The 22,962-nt window shown below is 37.0% G+C and overlaps 2 protein-coding genes and 1 long non-coding RNA gene across 4 annotated transcripts; 2 read left to right on the plus strand and 1 right to left on the minus strand.

Moving 5' to 3' along the window:
* Positions 1-230: 230 nt before the first annotated feature.
* Positions 231-18,354, minus strand: LOC132795835 (uncharacterized). Of its 2 annotated transcripts, none has more exons than XR_009633468.1 (3): positions 17,834-18,352; positions 16,817-16,955; positions 231-973 (listed from the first exon to the last, which is right to left on the minus strand). It is a non-coding gene; the product is annotated as an uncharacterized LOC132795835 (long non-coding RNA). The 2 variants fall into 2 exon arrangements; XR_009633469.1 differs by lacking the exon at positions 231-973 and adding an exon at positions 13,856-13,986 and having other exon boundaries at positions 17,834-18,354.
* LOC132795824 (uncharacterized) lies at positions 4,663-6,255 on the plus strand. Its single transcript, XM_060806735.1, has 2 exons — positions 4,663-5,074; positions 5,267-6,255. The coding sequence occupies exons 1-2, from the start codon at positions 4,775-4,777 to the stop codon at positions 6,023-6,025; spliced, it is 1,059 nt and encodes a 352-aa protein (XP_060662718.1). The 5' UTR covers positions 4,663-4,774; the 3' UTR covers positions 6,026-6,255.
* Positions 7,196-22,401, plus strand: LOC132795794 (sialin). The gene is made up of 8 exons (XM_060806696.1): positions 7,196-7,832; positions 10,577-10,631; positions 20,208-20,279; positions 20,350-20,829; positions 20,890-21,260; positions 21,325-21,457; positions 21,519-21,760; positions 21,826-22,401. Exons 2-8 carry the CDS (start codon positions 10,592-10,594, stop codon positions 22,003-22,005), a joined length of 1,518 nt encoding a protein of 505 aa, XP_060662679.1. The 5' UTR covers positions 7,196-7,832; positions 10,577-10,591; the 3' UTR covers positions 22,006-22,401.
* The last annotated feature ends 561 nt before the right edge of the window (positions 22,402-22,962 follow it).

Below are 22,962 nucleotides of genomic sequence, written 5' to 3' on the forward strand. Positions count from 1 at the left end.
TGTCTGCTATGGAATAATCCTTATCGATGGAAATTTCTACCCCTACTAGGTAAATATTATTTAACTGTTAGCGACGTCTTGCTAATTTATTTAAATTTCATAATAAAAACTATAACTATAGCTTATGAAAGGCTAATAGTATTTAATTCAGTAAATCACTTATTTATTATTCAATTTTATGTTTGATTATTTTAGATTACTGCAACTTTAAAAAACGCACTATAAAAGTAATTCAAATTACATTAAATACATTATGCAAATAAGTATTTCATTTTGTATTTTGTCAATAATATCTAAATTTAATATATTGGTTTTTTTCTTTATTTTAATTTTCGTATTCACACTTTTCTAGTTTTCAGTCCTAATTATTATTTTGAATAATTTACTTGACAGCGTATTTAGCATTCGTCTATTGCACATTAATTTATTGTGACAGATTCGTTAAGTTTTATATTATTTGTTTTGTAACAAGACATCAATCAAAATTGAACTCACAACAATCAGCAGACGCTGAACTGCAAAGTATTATTATTATTATGGATTTATATGGCTTGTGCAGCTTTTATTAGTACATTTTGTTTTTCTTTTTTGTGCGATGAGGCGACTTGCAATTTTATTACTTTTTGCCATTTTTTTATTGCATTATTATTTATTTATTTTTACCTTTGACGTTGCATTTCATGTTGCCAACAGGCGACAGGCAGCGCCAGCAACAACAACAACTACAGCAGCGACATCTATTAGCGTGTGTTGAAACCACGGGAACACACACACACACATTCACATAGTCCGCGTTGCGTTTGTATGTGCATATGTACGTATATGGATCCCAGCATTAGGGGGGCCCGACTGCTGTCGACGACTGAACGCGTTGCTGGTGACGCAAAGCAGCGACGGAAATCAAAATAAAAGAATTGTGCGGCGTCCGTCTCGGGTGTACGCACACGCATATATATGTTTGTATGTATATCAGCTGAAAATAGACAAACAGCGGCACTAGAATCAAATGCGCCTAAGAAAATGATACGTATTTAAAAATGAATAAGTGATGTAGAAAATATTTGTACCCTGCGATCAACAGTTAAGCAGGCAAAACAAAGCAGTTCACTGCTTGTTTTACTCCTTGTTGCAAGCAGTTAGGCTTAGCATCAAACAGAGCAATTGTATAAATATTTATACAGGGTGCCCACTGGTCGAACCGCCCTCAACTTTGTCTTCTCTTGTTTGTATAAATAAATGTGTCATTTTTGAATTGATGCGAACAAAAAAAAAAATGAAATAAATGTATTTCACAATTGTGTGATACTTAATTTTAAAATGAACTTATTAAAATGCACTTAACAAGAAATTAAGTATACATTATAATGGAGCAAGTGTTTTTGTGTCTGGCTGAAAACAATTTCAATAATAACAACAAATAGCCGCTTAATCAAAGAACAACAAATTAAGAAAAAAAAAGCTCAAATTGCGGTCGCGACCATGATAAGGTCAAATCGATGAGACAATCGTTGGACACTCTTCTTTGCTGTTGAATTCCAATACACATAACCAAAGATGAGTCAAGGCAACGTGACAGTTCATTTAAGTAGATAGAATATTCTACACTGAACTGAATTCAATGCTCATAATTAAATTATGCTCTTTGCTAGGGCATTTCATTAATGACGCCCAAACAATTAATGCTTGAGAGCTGATAAACCAGCCTTAATTACGAATAACAACTCACAGAGCAATAATCATAAAGACAGCAGCAGAAATGCGGCCCAAAAGAATTGCACAGCATGCATTGCAGTGCCATCAATTAAAATGTCTTTAGGCCTGTAATCAAAGCAACAGTGCTCTATCTCTTTCTGGCCACAGTAGCTGCAGCCTAGGAAAAAAGCTACAAAAGCTAAATGCACACATTTTTTCAAGTGTAGAAAAAGACACAACAACAAGAAACACATACATATACTCCACTCACACTCACACACACACACACACACATAAACGCATGACTGGCTGGCCACTTGACAGCAAAGCAAAGCGAAGGAGGCTCGTCGCACTCAGATGCTGCGCCGCGACTGCGCAGTCAGCTTTATGCTGACCGAATACAATGTGAAATCGTGACCGAAATGGCCTCCTCAAGTGGCCCGCGTCGCAGTCGCAGTCGCTATCGCTGCTACAGCGCTGCTGCTGTAAATCGTTGAGCATACTCACACACACACACATACACTTTGGAATTTGCGCGTTAACAATTTATTTGCATTTTTAATTTTCATGTTCCTGTGCTGTCGCTTGTTTGTGTGTGTGTGTGTGAGATGTGCAAGAGAGTTGGTCAAGCTGCGTGGCATGTGTACAGATTGCGATTCAGATTCAGATTCAACGTGTGTACACATGGCTTCTATTTTAGGTCTAACTTGTTGCATGGCCAGTCGACTACTTTTAGCCTGGCCAAGTTGCAGTCGCATCGTTGTAATTCAAGTTAGCTACAAAAATAGAACCTTAATTTATTGTTGCCGCCGCCTGCTGCCCTTACATGGTCATATCATTTTCATTTTTCATGCTTGCTCGCTCGCTCCCTTGCTCACTGACGTTGTCTATAGTCTATAACCAGCTATTGGCCATGTACTCGCTGGCGTCCGAGTATCAAAACGTTTTTTAAACGAAAGTGAAATGTGTGCTCTTGCGGCATTCTAGTGTAGTCAACTACAGTAAGCACTACCTATGGTGATCCCATAAAAGAGAAGTATTTTCGGTGGCATTCAGTTATTGAACTATATTTTGCCTTACCAAATGAAGTCCAATCAATTAGGCGAAGAGACTACTCTTTGAACTTTTATTTCCGGTTGGCTTTGCGTAGAACTCTATAAACTTTTAGCTGAAAGTTGATCTACCGGCTTGCAAAATAAAATCTAATTATTAAGTCAACTACAGTCTGCACTTCTGATAGTTGTCCTGTAAAAGTAAAGTACATTAAATTTTATTTATAGGTAACGATTTATTTGATATCATAAAATAAACACAAATGAGTTGGTAACAAATTTAATCTTTGACCCTAAGCAGTAAATATATTATTAATCATCCAGCTACCGTCTTTCTGTCTGTCCGCAGCTTTAAGTATTTTTATCCTTATAACTATAAGAACTAGAGCTACCAAATTTACTGAAGAGGTTTATCTGTTCTGCAATTTTTTATTTCAGTTTAAAGTACAAACATCCTTAAAACTATAAAAACTAGAACCATCAAGTTTGCTGAAAAGGTTTATCTCTTCTGCTGTTTTTTATTCCAGTTAAAAATACAAACATAATTGAACCAATTCAATTTATTAACACAAAGTTGTATGTTTATTCGTATTCGTCACAAGGAGTCCCCACTGTACTGCCCTGCTTGCTGCACTATATTTAGAAACTGTAGTTATGTGCCATAATTGTTAACCGCTTGGGGTTAGCTTGGGGGCTGCAACTAGGAGACTGTTGTTAATTATGGAGCCGCCGGTGGAGACCGAAACAACGTCGTCTGCTGTTAGTTTGGTATGCAGCATGATCCATGTAATTTATAAGGCAAACTGATATAATGATATATGCAAGTGGAGCTTGGACACAGTCTGAGCACGCGATGATACATCGATGATGATGCTGTTCTGTGACTTAATTGCCAGACTCGCAATTAAAAAATGTGCTAAGTCTATTTACAAACAATAAACACCCGAAAAAACAGACTCATAAATGTGAACTACTCGACTAATTCCACTGTGTTATTAAAATTTCACGCGAAATTGTTGCACAAAAAAATTGACGACCACATGTTAATGGCTATACAGCAATAACAATAACAATAACCGCAAAAAAGATTCATTTAGCTGAAGTGGTTTATAAGGCATTTGCTTGATTGCAAACAAAAAAGGAAATAAATAAATAAAAGAATATGCAAATAAGCGTTAAAAAAACGTGTTTTTGCAAATAACCCCCGAAAGCTGAAAGCGTCACGTGTGGCCATCAAAGGGGGGAGATCAGAGTGTGGGAAGACGAAATTTGAAATTGATTGTTGTTGTTGTGCTTGTTGAGAGAGTTGATGACTCAGCCAAGGCAGTTGCCCCAAAGCGATCTCGACGCAAACACGGTACAATAACAAGGCAGACGGACAGACGGTCAGACGGATGGACAGACAGACGGACAGCATTGCCCTTGACCATGTTTGGACAGACCGCAAGGCAGAGAGATACCGTTAAGAGCCGAACTGCAAATAATTCAAACTATTGCCTCACTACCTGGCCAATAACTCAACTTCGTGTTTTTCGTTTTTTTTTTGTGGTGGCAAAACCAATCCTGATTGACAGTGTCGGAGCAAATGAGGCAGATGTTCTTTAACCTCTGGAAATACTCGACTCGGAACTAGCTGCTTAGAATTATTTACCTGGTCCCGTTCTCTCTGCTTGCATTCAGATTTTGCTAGTTTCGAGCGGATTCTTTTGTCATTTGTTGTTTACGAAACAGCAGCGCAAAGCGTAATTGCGATTGGCACATTGAAACTTGAGAAACCTCGATCACGCTCAATCACGATCCTAACTGATCGGAACCGATCGATGCTGAAATCTTAAAGCGTAGTTTTCCCATAAATACTTTGTATAACAGTCACCTATATAACATGTAGTAAACATATGTATGTATATAGTAAGCTGGGGCTCTCAGTGAGTCAATTACAGACACAGACACAAAATCTATATTTATATTTTATAGCTGCTAGTTTAACTGTTTCAATTGTTTTGAGAAATTTTTAAAGTTCGCTAATCAAAATGCCGTATCTTTATGGCATAGCGGACACCAAGTTTCTGGTCAAGAAGAGCAGCAAGGTCGAGACGGCAAATGTTAGCAAAACTTTTCTGCCACCCGTCAAGTTCCGACGCAATCATGTCATACCCGAACGCATCAAGTTCAATCCACATGAGTGGCCCATTCAGTTTCGCATCAGTGCAGCGACTCTCGTCGAGCTCTGCATCAATGTTGTGGACAAAATGCCAATATCATCGGTCTATGAATGGGATGACATGGACATAAGACGTTGGATATGCCGCTATGGCTATCCGCAGTACATGGTGAGTTGGAGTGAAAGGATAGTACGAAATCTCATCCAGAATTTATTGAAGATATTTCAGAGAACTCTCTCATTAGTGAAATATACAAGTAAGATCATCGAAAATTCCTTTGAAATCCTGGATGTTTTAATAATGTTTTTGAGGGTTTAAAAAGATAATGAGTATCTCAGGGCTTAATTTTGTAATCCATAGAACACCTTCCGGATCAACATGATCAGCGGCAGAAAACTGTTGCTGCTGGACGCCGATGCCTTGCAAGCGATGAATATCAAGGATTTCGATCACATTCGCCACATCAGTTATGGCATTCGCATGCTCTTCCACTTTGAGTTGACCAAGTTCTCGCACAGCATTTCGCTGCCCGACGAGAAGCCCAACGAGCTCTATTTGCTGTGGCACACACAAACGGGTGTGGGTTACGATAAAGTGCGCCGATCGGATTTGTATAGACGCATGAAGCTAATACGTGAGCGTGCCCTCAATCTCGATCATTGGGACATGCTTGAAATGTGGCTGCGACGTGAACGTGAACGCAAATACACTGAATTGATTGCCCTGGTGCCGCGTGTCAATCTGTTCGGGTGCCCCAAGGATGAGACGATCACGCAGCATGTGATACCCGAGAGTCTGTCGGAACGTTTGTGTGATCTCTGCATTCCACCCTGCGACTGCAACTGGACAGCGAAGGACACCTTGCTGCCTTGGCGTTTGAGTTGCCTGCGTAAGGGATTGCCGCCTTCGCACAGTCGTTGGGTGGCCAACGAGCGGAAGTGCAAGCTCTGCATACCGCCCTGCGAATGCAGTTGGCCATCGCGTTATTATCTCACCGGTACAGTCATCAAGTGTCTGCAGCACAATTTCCCCGAGAAGTTTTCGCCCATCTTCGATGAACGCATCACGACGGTGGTGCGTCCCAGCTTGATAGAACGTTGGACTCGTTTCTCATTTTAGTTGATAGCTGGAGTATATTGGCATCAAATGTATTTTATAATTATAATTGCTTCAATTTTATCTAAGCATCGAACAGTCACAGCACAAGTGTTATACTGGCATACTGTGCGCGTGTATGTGGGTGGGAAAAACACACACAAGATAAACTATGTACGTTGGGTGAGCAAAGAACTATTCGACTGTGAAATACCCTGTCTTGAAATGCGGAATAAACAAAAATTAGTTTTATATTTGCAATTGCTTTAATTTTAGTTACGCGTCGAACAGTTGGATAATATCCGTTATACTGTACGTGAAGATAAACTTCTAACATATTTAATAGGCAGAACAATTCGACTTCGAAATACTCTGTATTAAAAAATAAAATTTTAATTTCATCAGAAAAGAAATGCTTTCATACTGCTTTTATGTTGGTGAGAGAATACCCTGTCTTAAAAAGATCAGCCAAATATGCATTTTATAACTATAATTGCTTCAATTATAGCTTAACAGTTATACTACAAGTACAGATGTAGGTGGGAAGAAGTCGACAATTATGCTGTATGCGACTTCCAAATACCCTGAGATCACTGTAAATAATCAAACAATAAACTTACACAAGAATAGCAAACAATTAATCAGTAATATTTTCTGCATTTCCGTATATAGTTTCTTGCCTTTACTCATTTTACTTGGAAGATGTGTTGTGGTTGTGGCAAATGTTGTAATTACTATGTAGCATACCCTTTGTGCCTGCGTAATCAGGGCAAACCCAAAGGTACTGTACAAAAATAAAACAAACGACAAGAGAAACAAAATAAAATTTGATTTTTGCATCCCACGACGACGACGACGACGGCGGCGACGTCGACAGCAAAACCAACAACAACAAACAACTGCGAAAGCAACACCGAGAGCAAGAAGAGTCATAACACTAATACTCGCGCATTCGCGCGATCCATTGCATTGTAAAAACGGCCCCATTGAACCGAACGCCGGCAAGTCAGCGGCAGCCAGCCATTGCTGCTGTCAGCGCCAGCGTCGACGCTCGCGATACGAACGTCAACGCGTGCGTCGGCTCCGGCATCGACATCGACATCGACAACGGCAGTGAAGTCAGCGTCGACGCAACGTTGCGACGTCAACATAGCTGGCTCGAAGCAAAGAAAAAAGCGGTTGTATCGCAGGCAAAATTTTCAGTTCAGTTCCAACAATCGGAGTGTAAGGCAGCAAACCAAACGCAGCAAGCAGCAGGCAACGGCATTCGGTAGTAGGCGAGAGCAGAAGTATACGGCAAAGAGCCAGCAACCAACTGTTTCTAAAACTGTTGAAATAGAATCAAGAAAATAGCTACAAAAGAAAACAAAAACAAACAATTGCCTGCGCATGCGCTGCTCTCCAACATTTTGAACACAGCAAAAAGTGTTTTCTGTCAAACAGCTGCCGCATAAAAGTTTCGAAAACAATTTCCCAAAAAAAAAAATAAAGAGAAATAGAGACAATATTGTGAATCGCGTGTGTTAGTTACGTGTGTTTACAGTGTGCATTTTACACCAAAAAATACTTGTGTGTGTGTGTGACTGTGACAAATATTATTTTCATTCAGTTCAAAAATCCTTTTCGCGCGTGCATTTTGCTATCGCATTTTGTTGTTTGTGGCGTCTCGCGCGTTTTGTTTTTTGCCTTTTGCCGCCTTTTGCAACGTTGTTGTAACAGGCGTTAAATACTAGTAATTAAAAGCTGTTCTATATCAGAGGCGTGTGTCGACGTGCAAATTACATAATTTGCTTTTGAGTAATTTGCGTTCTCAGGCGTCGTCAAGTTCAAGGTGAGTGCTAAATAGATCGCATATAATTCGAAATGTCATATGAAACCGCAAATATTCTCGTGTACAAAATGTGGCCAGGCAAATAATATTTAAATGTGGCGTTCGATTTCATTTTAAGGAAGTCGCGTACAGCACAATTAATATACAAAATTAAAATTTGCATTTCTTATTAAATAAAATTCACGTTTTTTATGTAATATATTGCAATAAATTTAATTTGCATTTTTTAAGGTGTCAACTTGTGTAATAAAAGGCAAATTACATTTATTTGTGTATTTTAAATTGTGTTATTCAAAAATTTGAACGTGTTAATCAAAATATTTAAAAGAATCAAAATATGTGTATTAAAATAATAAAATAATGAAATTCCAGTAAATTTTATCGAGTGTACAGCAATGCAATGACTGCTAAATTATTATTTCTATAATTAAAGTCTTGTAATTTTCGCTGTTACAAGCAATTTAATTAAAAAACCGAGTGCAATGCATTCGAGACAGAAATGCGTTGATGGGATGACGACCTGCGACATTTTGGGCAAAAAAGCAAATACACCCAAATAATTATAATACATATGCATGTAGAGTAAAGTATATATTTGATATATGCCCGAGATAGCCTTGTTAGTCAGCAAATGACGTACGAAAAGAAATGGGAGAGTGAATGCCTCAATGTGTTGCATGCGTCTCGACCGCGTCGCTCACTCTATGTACATACATGCTATATGGCCGTATCGTATATAGCCAATGCCCAAGACATATAAATATATTTACTCGCCATTAAATAGAAACAGACGCCGCCGCCTTTTTTCCTTTTTTGGCCAGAATATGTCTCATAACATGGCAACAACACGACGCTGCCGATGCTAATCATCAAACAAGGACAACAAACATGAATACACACATATATTTATGTATGAACAGACATGTAGTTGTAGTTGTAAACCACCCCCACATATGAACAATTGAGTTGGGGTTTGTTGCCAGGAGGAGCTTGCCAAATATTTGCATACTTCAATACTTAGTTGCTTTTTTTTTACAATGGCCTAATGAATGCTTGTCGCTTTTGTTGTTGTTGCTCTGATAACAAGTGACACTGTGTTTTATGGGGTTGCTATGGCTTGCTGATTATAAATAATTATTATGCAGTCTGGACACAACATGTGCAGTTTGATATTAGCATATTTGTGCACTGAGCGAAATCGAAACGCAATTAAAGAATCAGAACTGATGGCGTAATTTATTGTTGCCATTAGATCATTTCAGTTTGAATTTAACATGCGAAACCAGAACTAAATATTCAGTATATATCATTTAAATTAATTGGTATAGATTATACAAAAATTAATAAAAAAAATGTTAGACTGAATTAGAAATGAAAACAGCATAGTTTATTAATGAATACTAAATCAGGGCTTTCAGAAATATAATTCCCAATTTTGCAAGCCAGAGCTGATAATCTTACTCTGTATATTGTAGAATTGAAAAATAAAAACCACACGAGTAACTTAAAATGATAATGTTTCTAATATAATGTACTTTACATTCCATAAAGCATAATCTAAACTATTTCACAATAAAAAATTGATAAATATTTAATATAAAATCAGCATTGTAAATAACATCTTATATTAATGAATATAATTCCCAATTTTGCAAGCCAGAGCTGATAATCTTACTCTTTATATTGTAGAATTGAAATAGTTTCAGCTAATACCACATGAGTAACTTAAAATGATAATGTTTATAATATAATGTACTTTCCATTCCATAATTCATAATCTAAACTATTTCACAATTTCAGACTCAATTCCATTAGAGAATTTTGTATTGCGAAATATGTTCAATTCGATAAAAAAAAAAATGCAAGATATAATATTTGAAATTTGAAATGAAAACTTTCCATACGATAAGTTGAACTTCTTCAAGGTTAGATGATAAAACTATACTTTTAATATTTTTGGAAATACGAAATTTCCCTCCTTGCCCCCTCTGAATTTAATATTGCACGCAATGAGTTAGCATAGTCTATTCAACTGCATAGACATCAGGTGTCTGTTATCGATGGCGCCAGTAAATTTTCCCTACTCACTTTAATCTATAGCGACTCTTGCCCTGGAGAACTTACGAAGATAACCATTAATATAGCAGAGGGAGCACAATTTTTTATTTATAGTAACCATATGTATGTGATTTCTTGGCGGTGGCAATTGAAGCAAGTTCCCAAGATAAGAAAATGCTATCACATCATATCTTAACTGTTTAGTTTCGTTATGAATGAGTCTGGTCGTGCATTAGCCCCAACTTCCTTTCCAGTGTCTGACTCACTGATGATGATGAGGTACATGCCCACTTTTTCTTTTTTCTTTTTCGTTATCTGTGCGTCTGTTTAAAGTAGAATTTTTAACTTATCGTTGGCATTCATTTAAAGTGGGCTCGCTTCAGGACGCGGTGCGAGCACGAGACGATCGGGCTGATAACTGTGATAAGATACATACAACGTGCGGCATTACCCAAAAAAAAGTCTTTTCATTAACTATGAACTCTATAAAGTTGATGCATATCACGCACTTGCACATTTATCATTTTATGTCACATGACTCTCGGTATCATATACAATGTATCTAGCTGCGTACTTTACTTTCAATTTGAATATTTCTTTTATCTTCGAAGTGTGTAGTTTCATTTTTTTTTTGCGTATTTGAAATTCCCATTTTAATTAAAATTCCTTCTTATTTTTTGTTTCAGTTTTCAACGGGCGACATGTCGAACACGGAGAAACGAGGTTTTCACAGAGTGCGAAGTAAGTATCCTATACAAAATTGTATACAACTTGTTTACGCTATGACAACTGTACACCAAGAGACGAGCCCCCTTTTTTGCTATATTATTGTTTAGCTAGTGTTGAATGTTTGCTTTTTTGCTGACATACAAATTAAGTATCACGCCCCTGGCAACTTAATTCCCAGCTTGGCTTCAGTTATAAACAAATTGATTGGGATCGGACCGGACCGGCCCTCGATGCCACTCAGAATTCAGAATTTGGAATTCTCTTGCGATTGGTGTCAAACGCTACAAACGTTAATTGAGGCTACAAATCAATTGAATGCGTTTCAGTTCAATAAACACCAAGTGCTGGGGTGTGTTCTCAAATTCAAAACAAATTCTTCCTTTTGTTATCAATTGATCTGGATTTCATTGCTAGAGTCCTAGAGTTTAAATTAAGGCTGAGATCAAGGCGATGGGTATCGATTTGCAACCTCCAAGCTACTACTTTTTTTTACAGCATCTAAGTTCTTGAAATGTTATGCAACCTTCTTAGCTTTAACATTTTTCCAACTATTCAGCTCTCTCGCTTTTTGCAACCTTCTTAGCTCTTACTTTTATTGGGACCTCTTAACTCGTACCTATTTGTTTGCAACCTTTTAGCTCTTACCGTTGAGTGTCAGTTAGTCAGTTTTATATTTATATGGAGCTTATTGTCCAAGCTGTCAAGTTGTGATTACGATTATTATCCTTGACAAACACTCGCCATATTAGCAATGTCATCAACTGGCTCTAGAGCTGGAAGTCTTTATTCAGGGCGTTGTCATGACCCCGACGTGTCAAAATGTGGATGATACAACTAAGTGTGTGTGTTAGTGTGTGTGTGTGGGTGGCCCTTATGACGCCATTGTTGTGACATTTCGAGGATTACTCATAAATAGATAAACTATTCAAACAAATTAGCGCAGTCACGCCAGCTGGGCACGTTGTTGTCGTCGCTTGACTAACTCTTCTCGATTCTCCAATGTGGGTGGCCTGGCTGGCTCAGGGACTATATTGAAATAGAAATTCCGCATTGTTGTCGAAGGTGCAATTAAAGCAGCTGTTGTTGCTGGATTCTAAATTGCGCGTTAACAACAAAAAGAATGAAAAAATGAAAAAAAGTAGAACCCAATAGCCATATCAGCGTTGGTTATTTGAGTATATTTGAGCTATTTAGCACTTTAGTCGCAGACAAACACAGGGACAACAGAGACTCAGACAGACAGACAGATAGTGGCATAGCATTCTCATAGCGTGAATTGGCAGACAGGCGTCATAAACGAGTGCACATGATATGACACTTGGATATACCGTTGACATTATTAGATTATGCGGATGTGCTAACTGAAAATTAAAGTTGGCAATTATCACATACGAGAATAGACATTTATTTACGTGCTAGCAAGAGGTGCAATAAGTGTGTGGGGGGGGAAAGCAGACAGAGATTAAATATCGAAAAGTCACACGACTCGAGAGAGTTTTATTCACATTCATTGACGTCCTTGTCCCCTGGCGCGTGATTCATGTCAATAACACAAACGGACAGTCAGTCAGTCAGTCAGTCAATTAATTGTGTTAATTTAAATGCTTTTTCCATTCACAACTGAAACGCCAGCATAATCAAATAGAATAAAAAGGTAGTAAACAAATGCATTTTGTATGCAGTTAACACCCACTGACGAGCTGAGCGACTAACCCACTAATCAAAATGCACCACAATAATAAGACTTTGCCATGACGTGTTTGTCCCTGCACTTGACTAAGCAACCAACCAAGCAATCAAGTCACTAACTGAAGGTGGCAAGAGTAAAACAACAACAGCATTGAAAAACCACATTGCACAATTGCAGCAGTTGCAGCTCTGCTCTGAAGGTCAACTGTATCCAAGATTGACTATGAATACAAATATAATACTACACATAAATACATCAATCGACTATTGTTCAACAATAATGTTGTTTTTACAATTTCCTAAAAGAGGCTTACACATTTTTATTTTTATTTTTATTTTTATTTTTATTGTAGCATATTCTGGCAAATTCGAAATTCTGTTTCCGTTCCAATTTTGCGGAAACGTTTAAAATAAATGGCCAAATTAAATATTGTGAAATAATTCTCATTGAAATAGTGTTTGTCAAGTGTATATGGAATTATCTAGAATTTTTGGTAATAGATAAATAATAAAAAAAATTGCTATTTGCGAGGAAATAATTTCACTTTTTATAGTTTTGTTATATATTTATGATTGTAGCTTTAATCTGCTATTTGGTTTACTGCTATAAAATATAAAACAAATGATTTTATAGATATGACTAAACTATGCAAATTCCCTCACATTTTTTCATATAATATCTTTAAAGGCCTCACTTTGTCTCTTAATTCAAATTAGAAATAACCAGAATAACGATAAGATCTCATTTCTTGAATTGATCTTTCAATGCCCATTCATTAAAAACGTTGATGTTTATGTGCTGATTAAAACAATAGAAAGTGTGAGTAATACTTTTACTTACAACCAATTTACTTGAATTTAATTGCCTCGCTTATTAATAACTTTATAAGCGCCTCGTGCATTGTTTAATGACAATTGTAGTGGGGGAGATTTTTTTTTCTCACTTATGATTTTTTAATATGCATTAATTAACTCAAGTCTCTATATGTTTGATGTATGCGTTTTAAGCACGTCGAGTGAGACACAGAAAGAGAGATAGAAAAAAAATATGTGTTTTTTTTTGTTTTAAATTGACGTTAATTAATTTCTTGGAACTTGAAGTTGTTTACCCAATTGAGCACGTTATTGTCTCCGACTTCAAGTAGTTATTTTTATTAAATTTGCTGTGGTTGCTGTGCAGTAAATGAACTCATAATTACAACGTAAATCGATGTCGAAAACCTGTCAGCAACAGACACGATAATACAGCGATTTGTGCGCTCATAATTTCATGTTAGTTATTTCCGCTCCATGGCACACTTTTGTTGAACGCAATTACTATAGACAACAAAAAACACTGCGCATTAAAATAACACACAACAATAACAACACGAAAACTGAAAGTTCAAGAATGCCTGCGTCCAATGATCGTTTAATTTAATCAAATCACATCAACTTTAAACTAGAATATATAGTAAAATAATGAAGACGCGCATGCCGCGACTTTGAACCCATTCGAAATTCGATGTCAATCGCTGTCTGAGCTGAGCTGAGCCGAGCCCGATAAGCCAAGTTCTCCCTCCCCATTGCTGGGGGACTAGAAAAATCTAGTATAGCTTGGCGGGCCCCCTGTCTGGCCTTAGACCAGAGCATTGGCATTTTTAGAATACCCTCGAAATGGGCTCGTCCAACTCGACAGCTGAAAACAAGTGAGACAGCTACAGTCGAGTGTGCTCGACTGTTAGATACTCTTGACCCATTTTATTCTTAAAAATACCAATTTACTGTATCGCAAAAATACTAAAATAGACCGAATGCTATAATTGGTATATTGATTAGTACTATATTCTAAATATACTATAGATTACTTAAATATACCAGATTGTCATTATAGATATATGTGCTTTATTGGGTCGGAGATGACTCCTTCTGCCTGCTATCTACATATTTGGTATATTGATGTAGTACTACATTCTAAATATACCATAGATTACTTAAATATACCAGATAGTCATTATAGATACTATAAGTATCTACTTTATTGGGTCCTTCTCCCTGCTACCTACATATTTGGTATATTGATATATAAATAAATATACCATTTAGTACTTAAATATACCAGAATGCCATTATAACTCTATTTACTTTATATAGATTTCGAGGTGCCTTCTTCTATCTGCAGGTATAAAGTTATAATACTCTTCTATCTTATTTTTAACGGGTAGAATAACGTAATACAAATTAGATATTATAAGGAACAATCGAGTTTAGGGTATAAATGAGATATTACAGGGTACAATCGAGTTCATCACAGTCCGAATTTAATTGATTTTTGAGCGCTGTTACTATGAGTAGTGCAATTAAATTTGGTCGTAGAATCTGTTTTGCCATTCTTTTTTTATGGGATTCTATACTAAATATAAATATATTTTTATTTACTTATTGTCAAGTGGAAAAAATATAAAATCTCTCGCTATGAAAATGATGAACAATTAAAAAAATGTTTATGTGTGTACAGATGTGTTTTAAATTACCCGACTCACACGCTGTAAATGTGAGTGAGTTCAACTCGTGGACGAGCCCCTCGCAATTATTTACTTATAATAACAAATAAACAAACAAAATTTAAACAGCGCGTGGCATAGAATTGCTTACAATTTGCCGACTTAATGATGAGTTGTTAATTATAAACTTAGAGGGAATTTCATGATCAGCTGATTTACTAGACAAATGCAGCTTATCAGCCGCAATATATGTAAATTGAGCTTGTCTCCGTCCGTATCATTGTTGTAATCAACGACGACGCCATCAGCAGAATTTTCCTTGTTGCACTTTGTACTAAAGCGCAACAAGTGCAGCACAACAGCAAAGTGTCCCCCCAATCGCGAGACAGATTCCCAATCCCAATCCCCAATGCCAATTGGCAATTGTGAATCTGCAATCTGCAATCTCAGCAAGTTGCAAAAATTTTTCCACGATTCGAACGTCATGGAAATTGCCCGCAGGAAACTAGGACAATGTTGAAGAGGCGCAACAAGATGCAGCTTGAGACTTCAGTCAGACACCCATTCAGCATTCAGCATTCAACATTCATTTCATTCGCTTGAATTGAAGTGAATGTGATAAGAGAGGAGCTGTGATTGCCATTGTTATGCGGATTCCATTGATATGAATGAAATCTTTCTCTCCCTCTCTCTCTATTGTTGTCAAACATAAATTGAATTATAACAAAAACCAGTTATATAAGTAGCAATAATTATAAAAATCACACAACAACAATGAATGCAAAACAAGGCCAGTTCCGTAAAAATGTGCATTGGAAAACAGTTGGCAACACAGGAAATGTAGCTAGAAATGTTACCGACTTCTGACAAGCTAATATTTGTAGCTGGAAGGCAAGCTCACACAATGCCATCGATTGACGGCAATCTTTTTGTCGGATATACGGAATACATTGTAGTTATTCAGACAGTCTCGAGTGCAAACAAAACCCACAACACAATTGACTTGTAAACTACATACAACAAACACATACATAGATACATATTTCTAGAAAACCATCCCACTATGTAGGTGTTATATATATCTGGAAAATAGACTCATGATTTTTTGTATTTTTTTTTTGGGCGCGCCTTCGACGCACAAGCATAAATACAAAGATAGCAAAATTATTGGCAAGTGGTCAAATCGAAAGAATACCAAAGCGTATGACGTCGATGGGGGACAAAACTGATTCTAGAGGAAAATCACAGATCACATGGCCTTTGGATATATGCCACACGTTTCTACATACGTATATAACATATTTGGAACAACAAAGAGTCGGTCGAGGAGACGACACATAAATGCAAATAGTATAAAAGAAAAGTATTATATATTAACCTGCTAAAAGCATCCTACGTAACGCATTCGGCATTTTGAAGGTCAGGAAACGTACCTAAAAGTATTGTTAAATATTCAGCGAGCAACTAACATGTATATTTCAGATAATAATTTATCTGTTCGCATTTGTTGTCGGGTGTAACGGCCCGACACAGAAGCCGCAGCGAGTGACTAAAAATAGACGAGCAATTGTAAAAGTGGCATTAAATGTGCTCACATATTTGAAAGTGCTAAAGAAATAGCTACGACTTTGAGATACCCTGCAGTTAATTGGATAAAAAAAAACTATTAAACGATATTAAAATAACTAATCAAAAATCACATAATTTAAACTTTTTCATTCGTCTGCAACATTTGCACTTAAAAAGTTGAACTACCTTCAGAAAAATTTGTTAATTTCTGTACAGCGCATTTCAAGATGTTTTGTACGTCAAGTCAAATATATTATTAAGCAAACAGAAAAACGGCAACAAAAACAAGCTGCCGGAAATACGTCTTTTCAAATACATATTCAATTTAAATTTTCTTAATTACTTTACACTTTTTTCCTCGGTCAAACAACAAGTGCAATGCAATAACAAACAAAAGTGCAAATCTTGCAGTCATATTTACATATGTAAATTCTTATCTGAAATCAACGAACTCACCTCAGCGAAAAAAAAGTAAAATGACTCAAATCCTAACTCGAAACTCGATTCGCAGATGTAGATTTAAAGACACCGAGATTTCGTTGGCAATTCCAAATCCAATTCCAGATTCAGATTCACATGCTGCTGAGTCTGGTGTCTGAAAATTAGCATAAAAAAAATAATTTTAGTATCACGTTTGCCCCCAAAACATTGTTTCTTCTCCAACAACTTCATCATCTGCTTCAATACTTTTTGTTATTGTTTTCTTCTTCGAACTTTTGCCGCTTTTTAATGAGCTTTGCTTTTTTGTGAGGTTGCTATTTTTAAACATTTTTATGGACGTTTTATGCTCGGTGAGCCCAAGTTTTCGGTTACTTAAGATTGAAAACTTGTTTAATTATTTGCTCAGAAGCGCAAATTAAATTGTTTCAATATTCGTCTGGCTAAAAAAAAAACAAAAATAATAAACTTAAAATCGAAAGCCAATAAATGCTAAAGTGCATTTCTATATTTTGTTTACGACTGTGCAAAAAATAATAATTTATTGTGTAAATGTTGAATTTTTAATTAATCGCGAGACATCTCATTTCTTAAGCAGAAAATTTGCTAACCACGGGGATTTTTTTTTTATTGTAATTCGTTATATTTTTTTAATTTTTTACAAACCACATGGTTCAGCCTTCAAACAATTTGTTTTCGAATATGTAAGGCGCAAAAAATGTTAGTTCTGACCGGTATACGGCTGTTGTTTTGAAAAAACATAAAAGCGTTTCAAGCGACAATTAATCAAAAAATAAAGCAAAAGCAAAAAAAAACTTGCTCAAAGGCGGACAACTTTGAGAATTCTTGGAAAGCGTAAACATTTCTGGGATGAGTCAAAGCAAAAGCAGTCAGTGTACCCTTGGATCAAATACAAAATACAAATGCACAGATACAGATACAGTGGAGAAGTTCAAGTTAACGTGATGAACTCGAGAGGTTTGAGTATATGTTAAACAACAAAAGAATAAGAATATTAAATTGCAATAAAATTACTTTAGTATTTGAATTTGAATTGAATTGATAATGAAGTCGAAACTAGTTGATTGGCAGCCCACGTATTTGAAGTTGGCAGCACTTTTCATCGTCTTGCAACACTGTTCATTGGCAAACAGATTCGTTTTACAACACCGTCTCGGTGTTCTTATCATTGAATTTTTTTGAGTTGAAATTCCACATTTAATTGGGTTATTTCCTGTGATGAGTCTAGACTTTGTGTAGTACTTAACCTGTATGTTATTTATAGATCTTGTAAATCAGCGCAAAAAACAGATTGCTATAAATAACTTCATTTGCCTGCATGTGAGTTGTGAGTCGAAAGTTCTTATCAAAAGTCTAATCATGTGGAGGCACACGTTCGTTTAGCATTGATTTAAAGTGGCATTTTTTGTGAATTATTTATATGGCAGAAATTATCGATTTCGGATTTGTCGTGCCAAATAATCCAAAGTTTTCCATGACGTATTAACTCTACGAACAATGACAATGCATGCAATGCCAATTAAAACCTGACTCCATTTGAGATATTTATATTTACTCCCTCCCAAAAAAACAAAGACAAGATTGAATCAGGAACGTCTAGAAACATAGAGATTAAATATATATATATAAAAACAGGTTGCAATTTTGAAACATTAAAAATGTGATACTTATTATGTATTTTTGAAATTTATTTCAAAACGTAAATTCGTGCACGTTTTACTGGTTTGCTTAGGATAAGAAACTACCGCTAGGCGGTCAACGGACAGTTCGTTGTTGTCTGGGAATTGAAATTAGAATTGGGATTGGGCCAGTTTTATTTTTTGTTGCTGTGCTTATTTGAATACCAAGTGCAAATTGTTGTTTCTGATGATGGGATATCTTAGGCAGGTCTGTTCGCCGTCTTAGCATGTCATTAGCATTCAACACTAAACTGTCGCCCCCTCCTTCTCAGAGGGGTATTAACGGGTATTCCACAGATGGGCGTGTCACCAGCTAGACTGTCGCTAGACTAAGCAGACGATTATCTACATTTCTGGTCTTGATAAGCCGAGCAACTTGCTATACGAATGGATTTTTATAAGTAAGCAGCTTTCTCAACCGCCGGACGGCAGTTCAACAAAAGAGACTCTTCGAGTTGAATGCAGGCTAAAAGCAGCTTTAATCAGAGAGCCAGCTTATACAAATTTATGCACACGCGCAAATGTCGCAAATTGAAGTTGAAGTTGAAGTTTAAGCACCACGACAAAGGTTCAATGGCATGCCAAAATTAATGCAACGCTTTACTTTTTTTTTATTAAAGTATCTTTTGCTTGCGGTTGATGCACTTTGGCACTTTAGTAACTAACCGAACTGATGAAGAAGATGATCATAATGAAGAAATTATTATTATCGACTTAAGTTCTTTTTGGTGGACAATCTTGTAATTTAATAGCAACTGCTGCTGCACCCAAAATGATTCTCAAATCAAATTAATGTGGCGCATTATTGAGGTCAAATATTGACCAGTTGAGTTGTTCAGTTAATGGCTTTTATCCCATCATTAATAAACGTTAATAAATACACCTTATCTTCTCACTTGAGCGCCGTGTAATAAAAACAACGTATTACATCAGTTTTTACAACAAATATCCAATAATGCGAATGCGTTTCGCTTTGATTAGTTATTGGTTAAGTTATCAGTTTATTGTCTCTCTCTCTCAATTGGGTTGACAATCCGGTTCCGCACTTTATTGCGAATTGGTTTCAAGCGGTTACGATTTCGGTTTTTGTTTTTTGATTGTTTATTATTTATTGTTTTAGTGCTAAATGCGAACTTCCGATCCTAGATCACAAAATATAGTCATCGAATGATTACTCTACGGCTCTAGGAATATTCCACACGCGCGCTTTTAGATGTCCGCTCACGATCTTTAAATTAATTCATTATTCACATTTTGATAACAATTAGAACATGTGAGCAAGATCATCTTCTTTTCTTTTTTTGATAATCGCGCCAGACGTCTCGCAAATTAGTATCAGCATTTAGCATTAGTTAAAATAAATTTCAACGATTCTTAATTAAGCTAAATTAAAGTAAACATGTCATCATTATATCGCCATATAATGACAATTATAATAATGATTAGAGTGCAGTTTTTGAATAGATAAATATTTCGCACATTTTCGACAACGTTAGGAAAGTCTAGTAAATTGGGATGCAAAATAATAATAAAAAAAAACGGAAGAGGAGGAAAGGAACAGGGAATATAATTTATAAGTTAATACGATATTTAAGCAAAAACTGTTACAATTTGAAGTACATCATAAAGTTATTCAACACAAAGCTTTTTATATAAACAAAGCATTTTCTTAAATCTAATCTTATGGTATTTTTCTGTTTTATTTGCAGACATGCTCTCATGTCGCCAAGTACTCAATCTGCTGACCATGCTCGGTTTCATGTTGAACTATGCACTGAGAGGTAAGTTAACAATCTTTTGCGGACAATCAATTCAGCGAACTCTTCTCTAATTGTATCTTGCAACTTGCAGTAAATCTGACGATTGCCATTGTGGACATGGTCGTGCCCACTGCAACAAACACAACTGCCAGTGGCAACAATACGCTGACGGGGAATCTCACGGACACCAGCAGCTTAGCCAGCAGCAACATTAACATCAACAACACATCCACCGATGGAGTGGAAGTGCTTGAGGAGCGCTTCAACTGGGATGAATATCAGACCAACTTTGTGCTGGGTTCCTTCTTTTGGGGCTATGTGCTCACCGAGTTGCCTGGCGGTCGTCTCGCTGAATTGATTGGTGGAGTTCGCGTCTTTGGACATTCCATGCTGTGGGCCAGCTTGCTGACATTGGTGACGCCGCTGGCGGCGCATCTGAACTACGTGGCATTGATTGTGGTCCGTGTGGCACTTGGCTTCATGTTGGGCGCCACCTGGCCAGCCATTCATCCCGTTGCCGCTGTCTGGATTCCACCAATGGATCGCTCCAAGTTCATGTCCAACATGATGGGTAAGAAAATGAATTAATTTCCACTTTTCACAGCAATTAATAATTGGATTTCTCTTGTAGCTTCTTCGCTGGGTGCTGCCATCACAATGCCCGTTTGTGGCTATCTCATCTCGGTTGCCGGCTGGGCTAGTGTCTTCTATTTGACTGGTGGCATTGGACTGTTGTGGTCGCTGTGCTGGTTCTCGTTTGTCTATGAAACTCCAGCCACCCATCCACGCATTTCCGCCGAGGAGCGTCGTGAAATTGAGGAGGCCATTGGCACATCCACATCGAAGAAGCGTCCCAGCTATGTGCCTTGGTCTGACCTGCTCTGTTCGCCTGCCGTTTGGGCCATCATCGTCACACACGGTCTGTCGGTGTTTGGCTTCTTCACGGTCATCAATCAGCTGCCCACGTTCATGTCCAAGATGCTGCACTTTGACATCAAGAAGGTGAGTTCAACGAATCATCTATTCATTTGAAATATTTCAACTAACTACTTTGTGCACTCTACAGAATGGTTTGTTCTCGTCGTTGCCTTATCTGGGCAAGTATGTGATGGCTGTAGCTTCCTCCTATCTGGCCGATCATCTGCGTCACAAGGGCACTCTGAGCACCACAGCAACCCGCAAACTCTTCACCAGTTTCGGTAAGTTAACTTTGCCGATGATGCCCTTGAAACACTTCTAATTACTGATGCACTTTTATAGCTTTGGTTACGCCTGGTCTGCTGATGACTGCTCAAGTGTTTCTGGGCATGGATCCCACCTGGTCGGTGACGCTCTTTACGCTGGCCTTGTTCGCACATGGCGCTGTCACTGCCGGCTACCTGGGCAATGGTCTGGACATTGCACCCAACTTTAGTGGCACCATCTTTGGCATGGCCAATTCGCTGTCCTCGTTTGGCGGCTTCTTGTCCACCTGGATGGTCGGTGTCTTGACCTTTCACAACGTAAGTGCCGAGCTCTAAACATCCATCGCAATTTGTATTATAAAATTTGTTTTCTTGCCACACAGCAAACGTTCCATCAATGGCAGATTGTCTTCTCGATTCTTGCGGCCACCTACATATCGGCTGCCGTTGTCTTTGTGGTTCTTGGCACCGGTGAACTGCAGGCGTGGAACAATCCGCCAGAGCGCAAGAAGATCGGCGATGTCGCACAGGAGGAGGGCATGCCTCTCAAGACTGAGAAATAATTTTGGCGTTCATTGCGGAAGTTTCAAAACTCAATTCAATATTAGTTGACAACAGACAAAAAACCCACCACATCCGCACAAGTTATATTAGTTTCTATTGCACATTTTGAGATTTTTTTTTTAAAGTACCGGCTCTAACTCTGATACTTTAAATAATATTTCCATTTCATTCGTAAAAACTTGCAACACACACACATACATACATAATAGAAGACATTAGTTTTAGCAAAAGTTGTAAAGTTTCTACATCTGTATACCCACTAATGATGAACGACTATTTAGCCTTGGATAAGTAATATTTACTTTATGAATGCTTAATTCTAAAAGTGTGGCCATGTAGCAAGTTATTTTATGCTATCGAGAGCCGCCTTTATAATATATTAATAATTTTATGTATATAGCTTAGTATATTGATTATGTCTCTATGTCCATGAAGTGCACAGAAATCGAATCGAATGTTAATGTTTGTACAAAATGAAAAAGGATAGATTTTTGTGCACGAAATGTTCTGTTATTAAGTAGCCTCTTAATACATCCCTATGTACTCGTATTAGCTAAATATATAAATGCATAGCTTAGTTAAGTATAATAACTCTTGTATACTTCATTATTTATGCAATTTATTTATAGATTCTTTTCTAAATTCATAATAAAGTTTAACACTGACAAGAAAAAAATATTTGAATCTAGCGGTATCGATTTTTTTACTTGCAGCGAGCTTTCGACTATCGCTGGAATATGCTCACGACAAATATTATCGATAAGCGTGAATGCGGCGCAGCTTTTGAATTTTTCTCAAAGCTTTAAAACGCAAGTAACAATCGTAAATTTTTTTACGCTTTTTCTTTTAGCATTTGTTAATTTGGCTTTAAATATTAAATTGATTGCTTCAAAAAAGCAAGCCTGCTCAATAGGAATTGTAATTGTAATTTTAATGTAATGTATTTGCAATAATTA

This window comes from Drosophila nasuta, chromosome 2L (genome assembly GCF_023558535.2).
Source record: "Drosophila nasuta strain 15112-1781.00 chromosome 2L, ASM2355853v1, whole genome shotgun sequence".
Classification (NCBI taxonomy): Eukaryota; Metazoa; Arthropoda; class Insecta; order Diptera; family Drosophilidae; genus Drosophila; species Drosophila nasuta.

Excerpts from the sequence above, each read along its gene's own strand:
- LOC132795824 (XM_060806735.1), top strand. The coding sequence starts at position 4,775 with ATGCCGTATCTTTATGGCATAGCGGACACCAAGTTTCTGGTCAAGAAG. Across the intron at positions 5,075-5,266 it reads ATGGCTATCCGCAGTACATG|AACACCTTCCGGATCAACAT; the intron begins GTGAGTTGGAGT and ends TGTAATCCATAG.
- LOC132795794 (XM_060806696.1), top strand. The coding sequence starts at position 10,592 with ATGTCGAACACGGAGAAACGAGGTTTTCACAGAGTGCGAA. Across the intron at positions 21,261-21,324 it reads TGCACTTTGACATCAAGAAG|AATGGTTTGTTCTCGTCGTT; the intron begins GTGAGTTCAACG and ends TGCACTCTACAG. Across the intron at positions 21,458-21,518 it reads CAAACTCTTCACCAGTTTCG|CTTTGGTTACGCCTGGTCTG; the intron begins GTAAGTTAACTT and ends GCACTTTTATAG.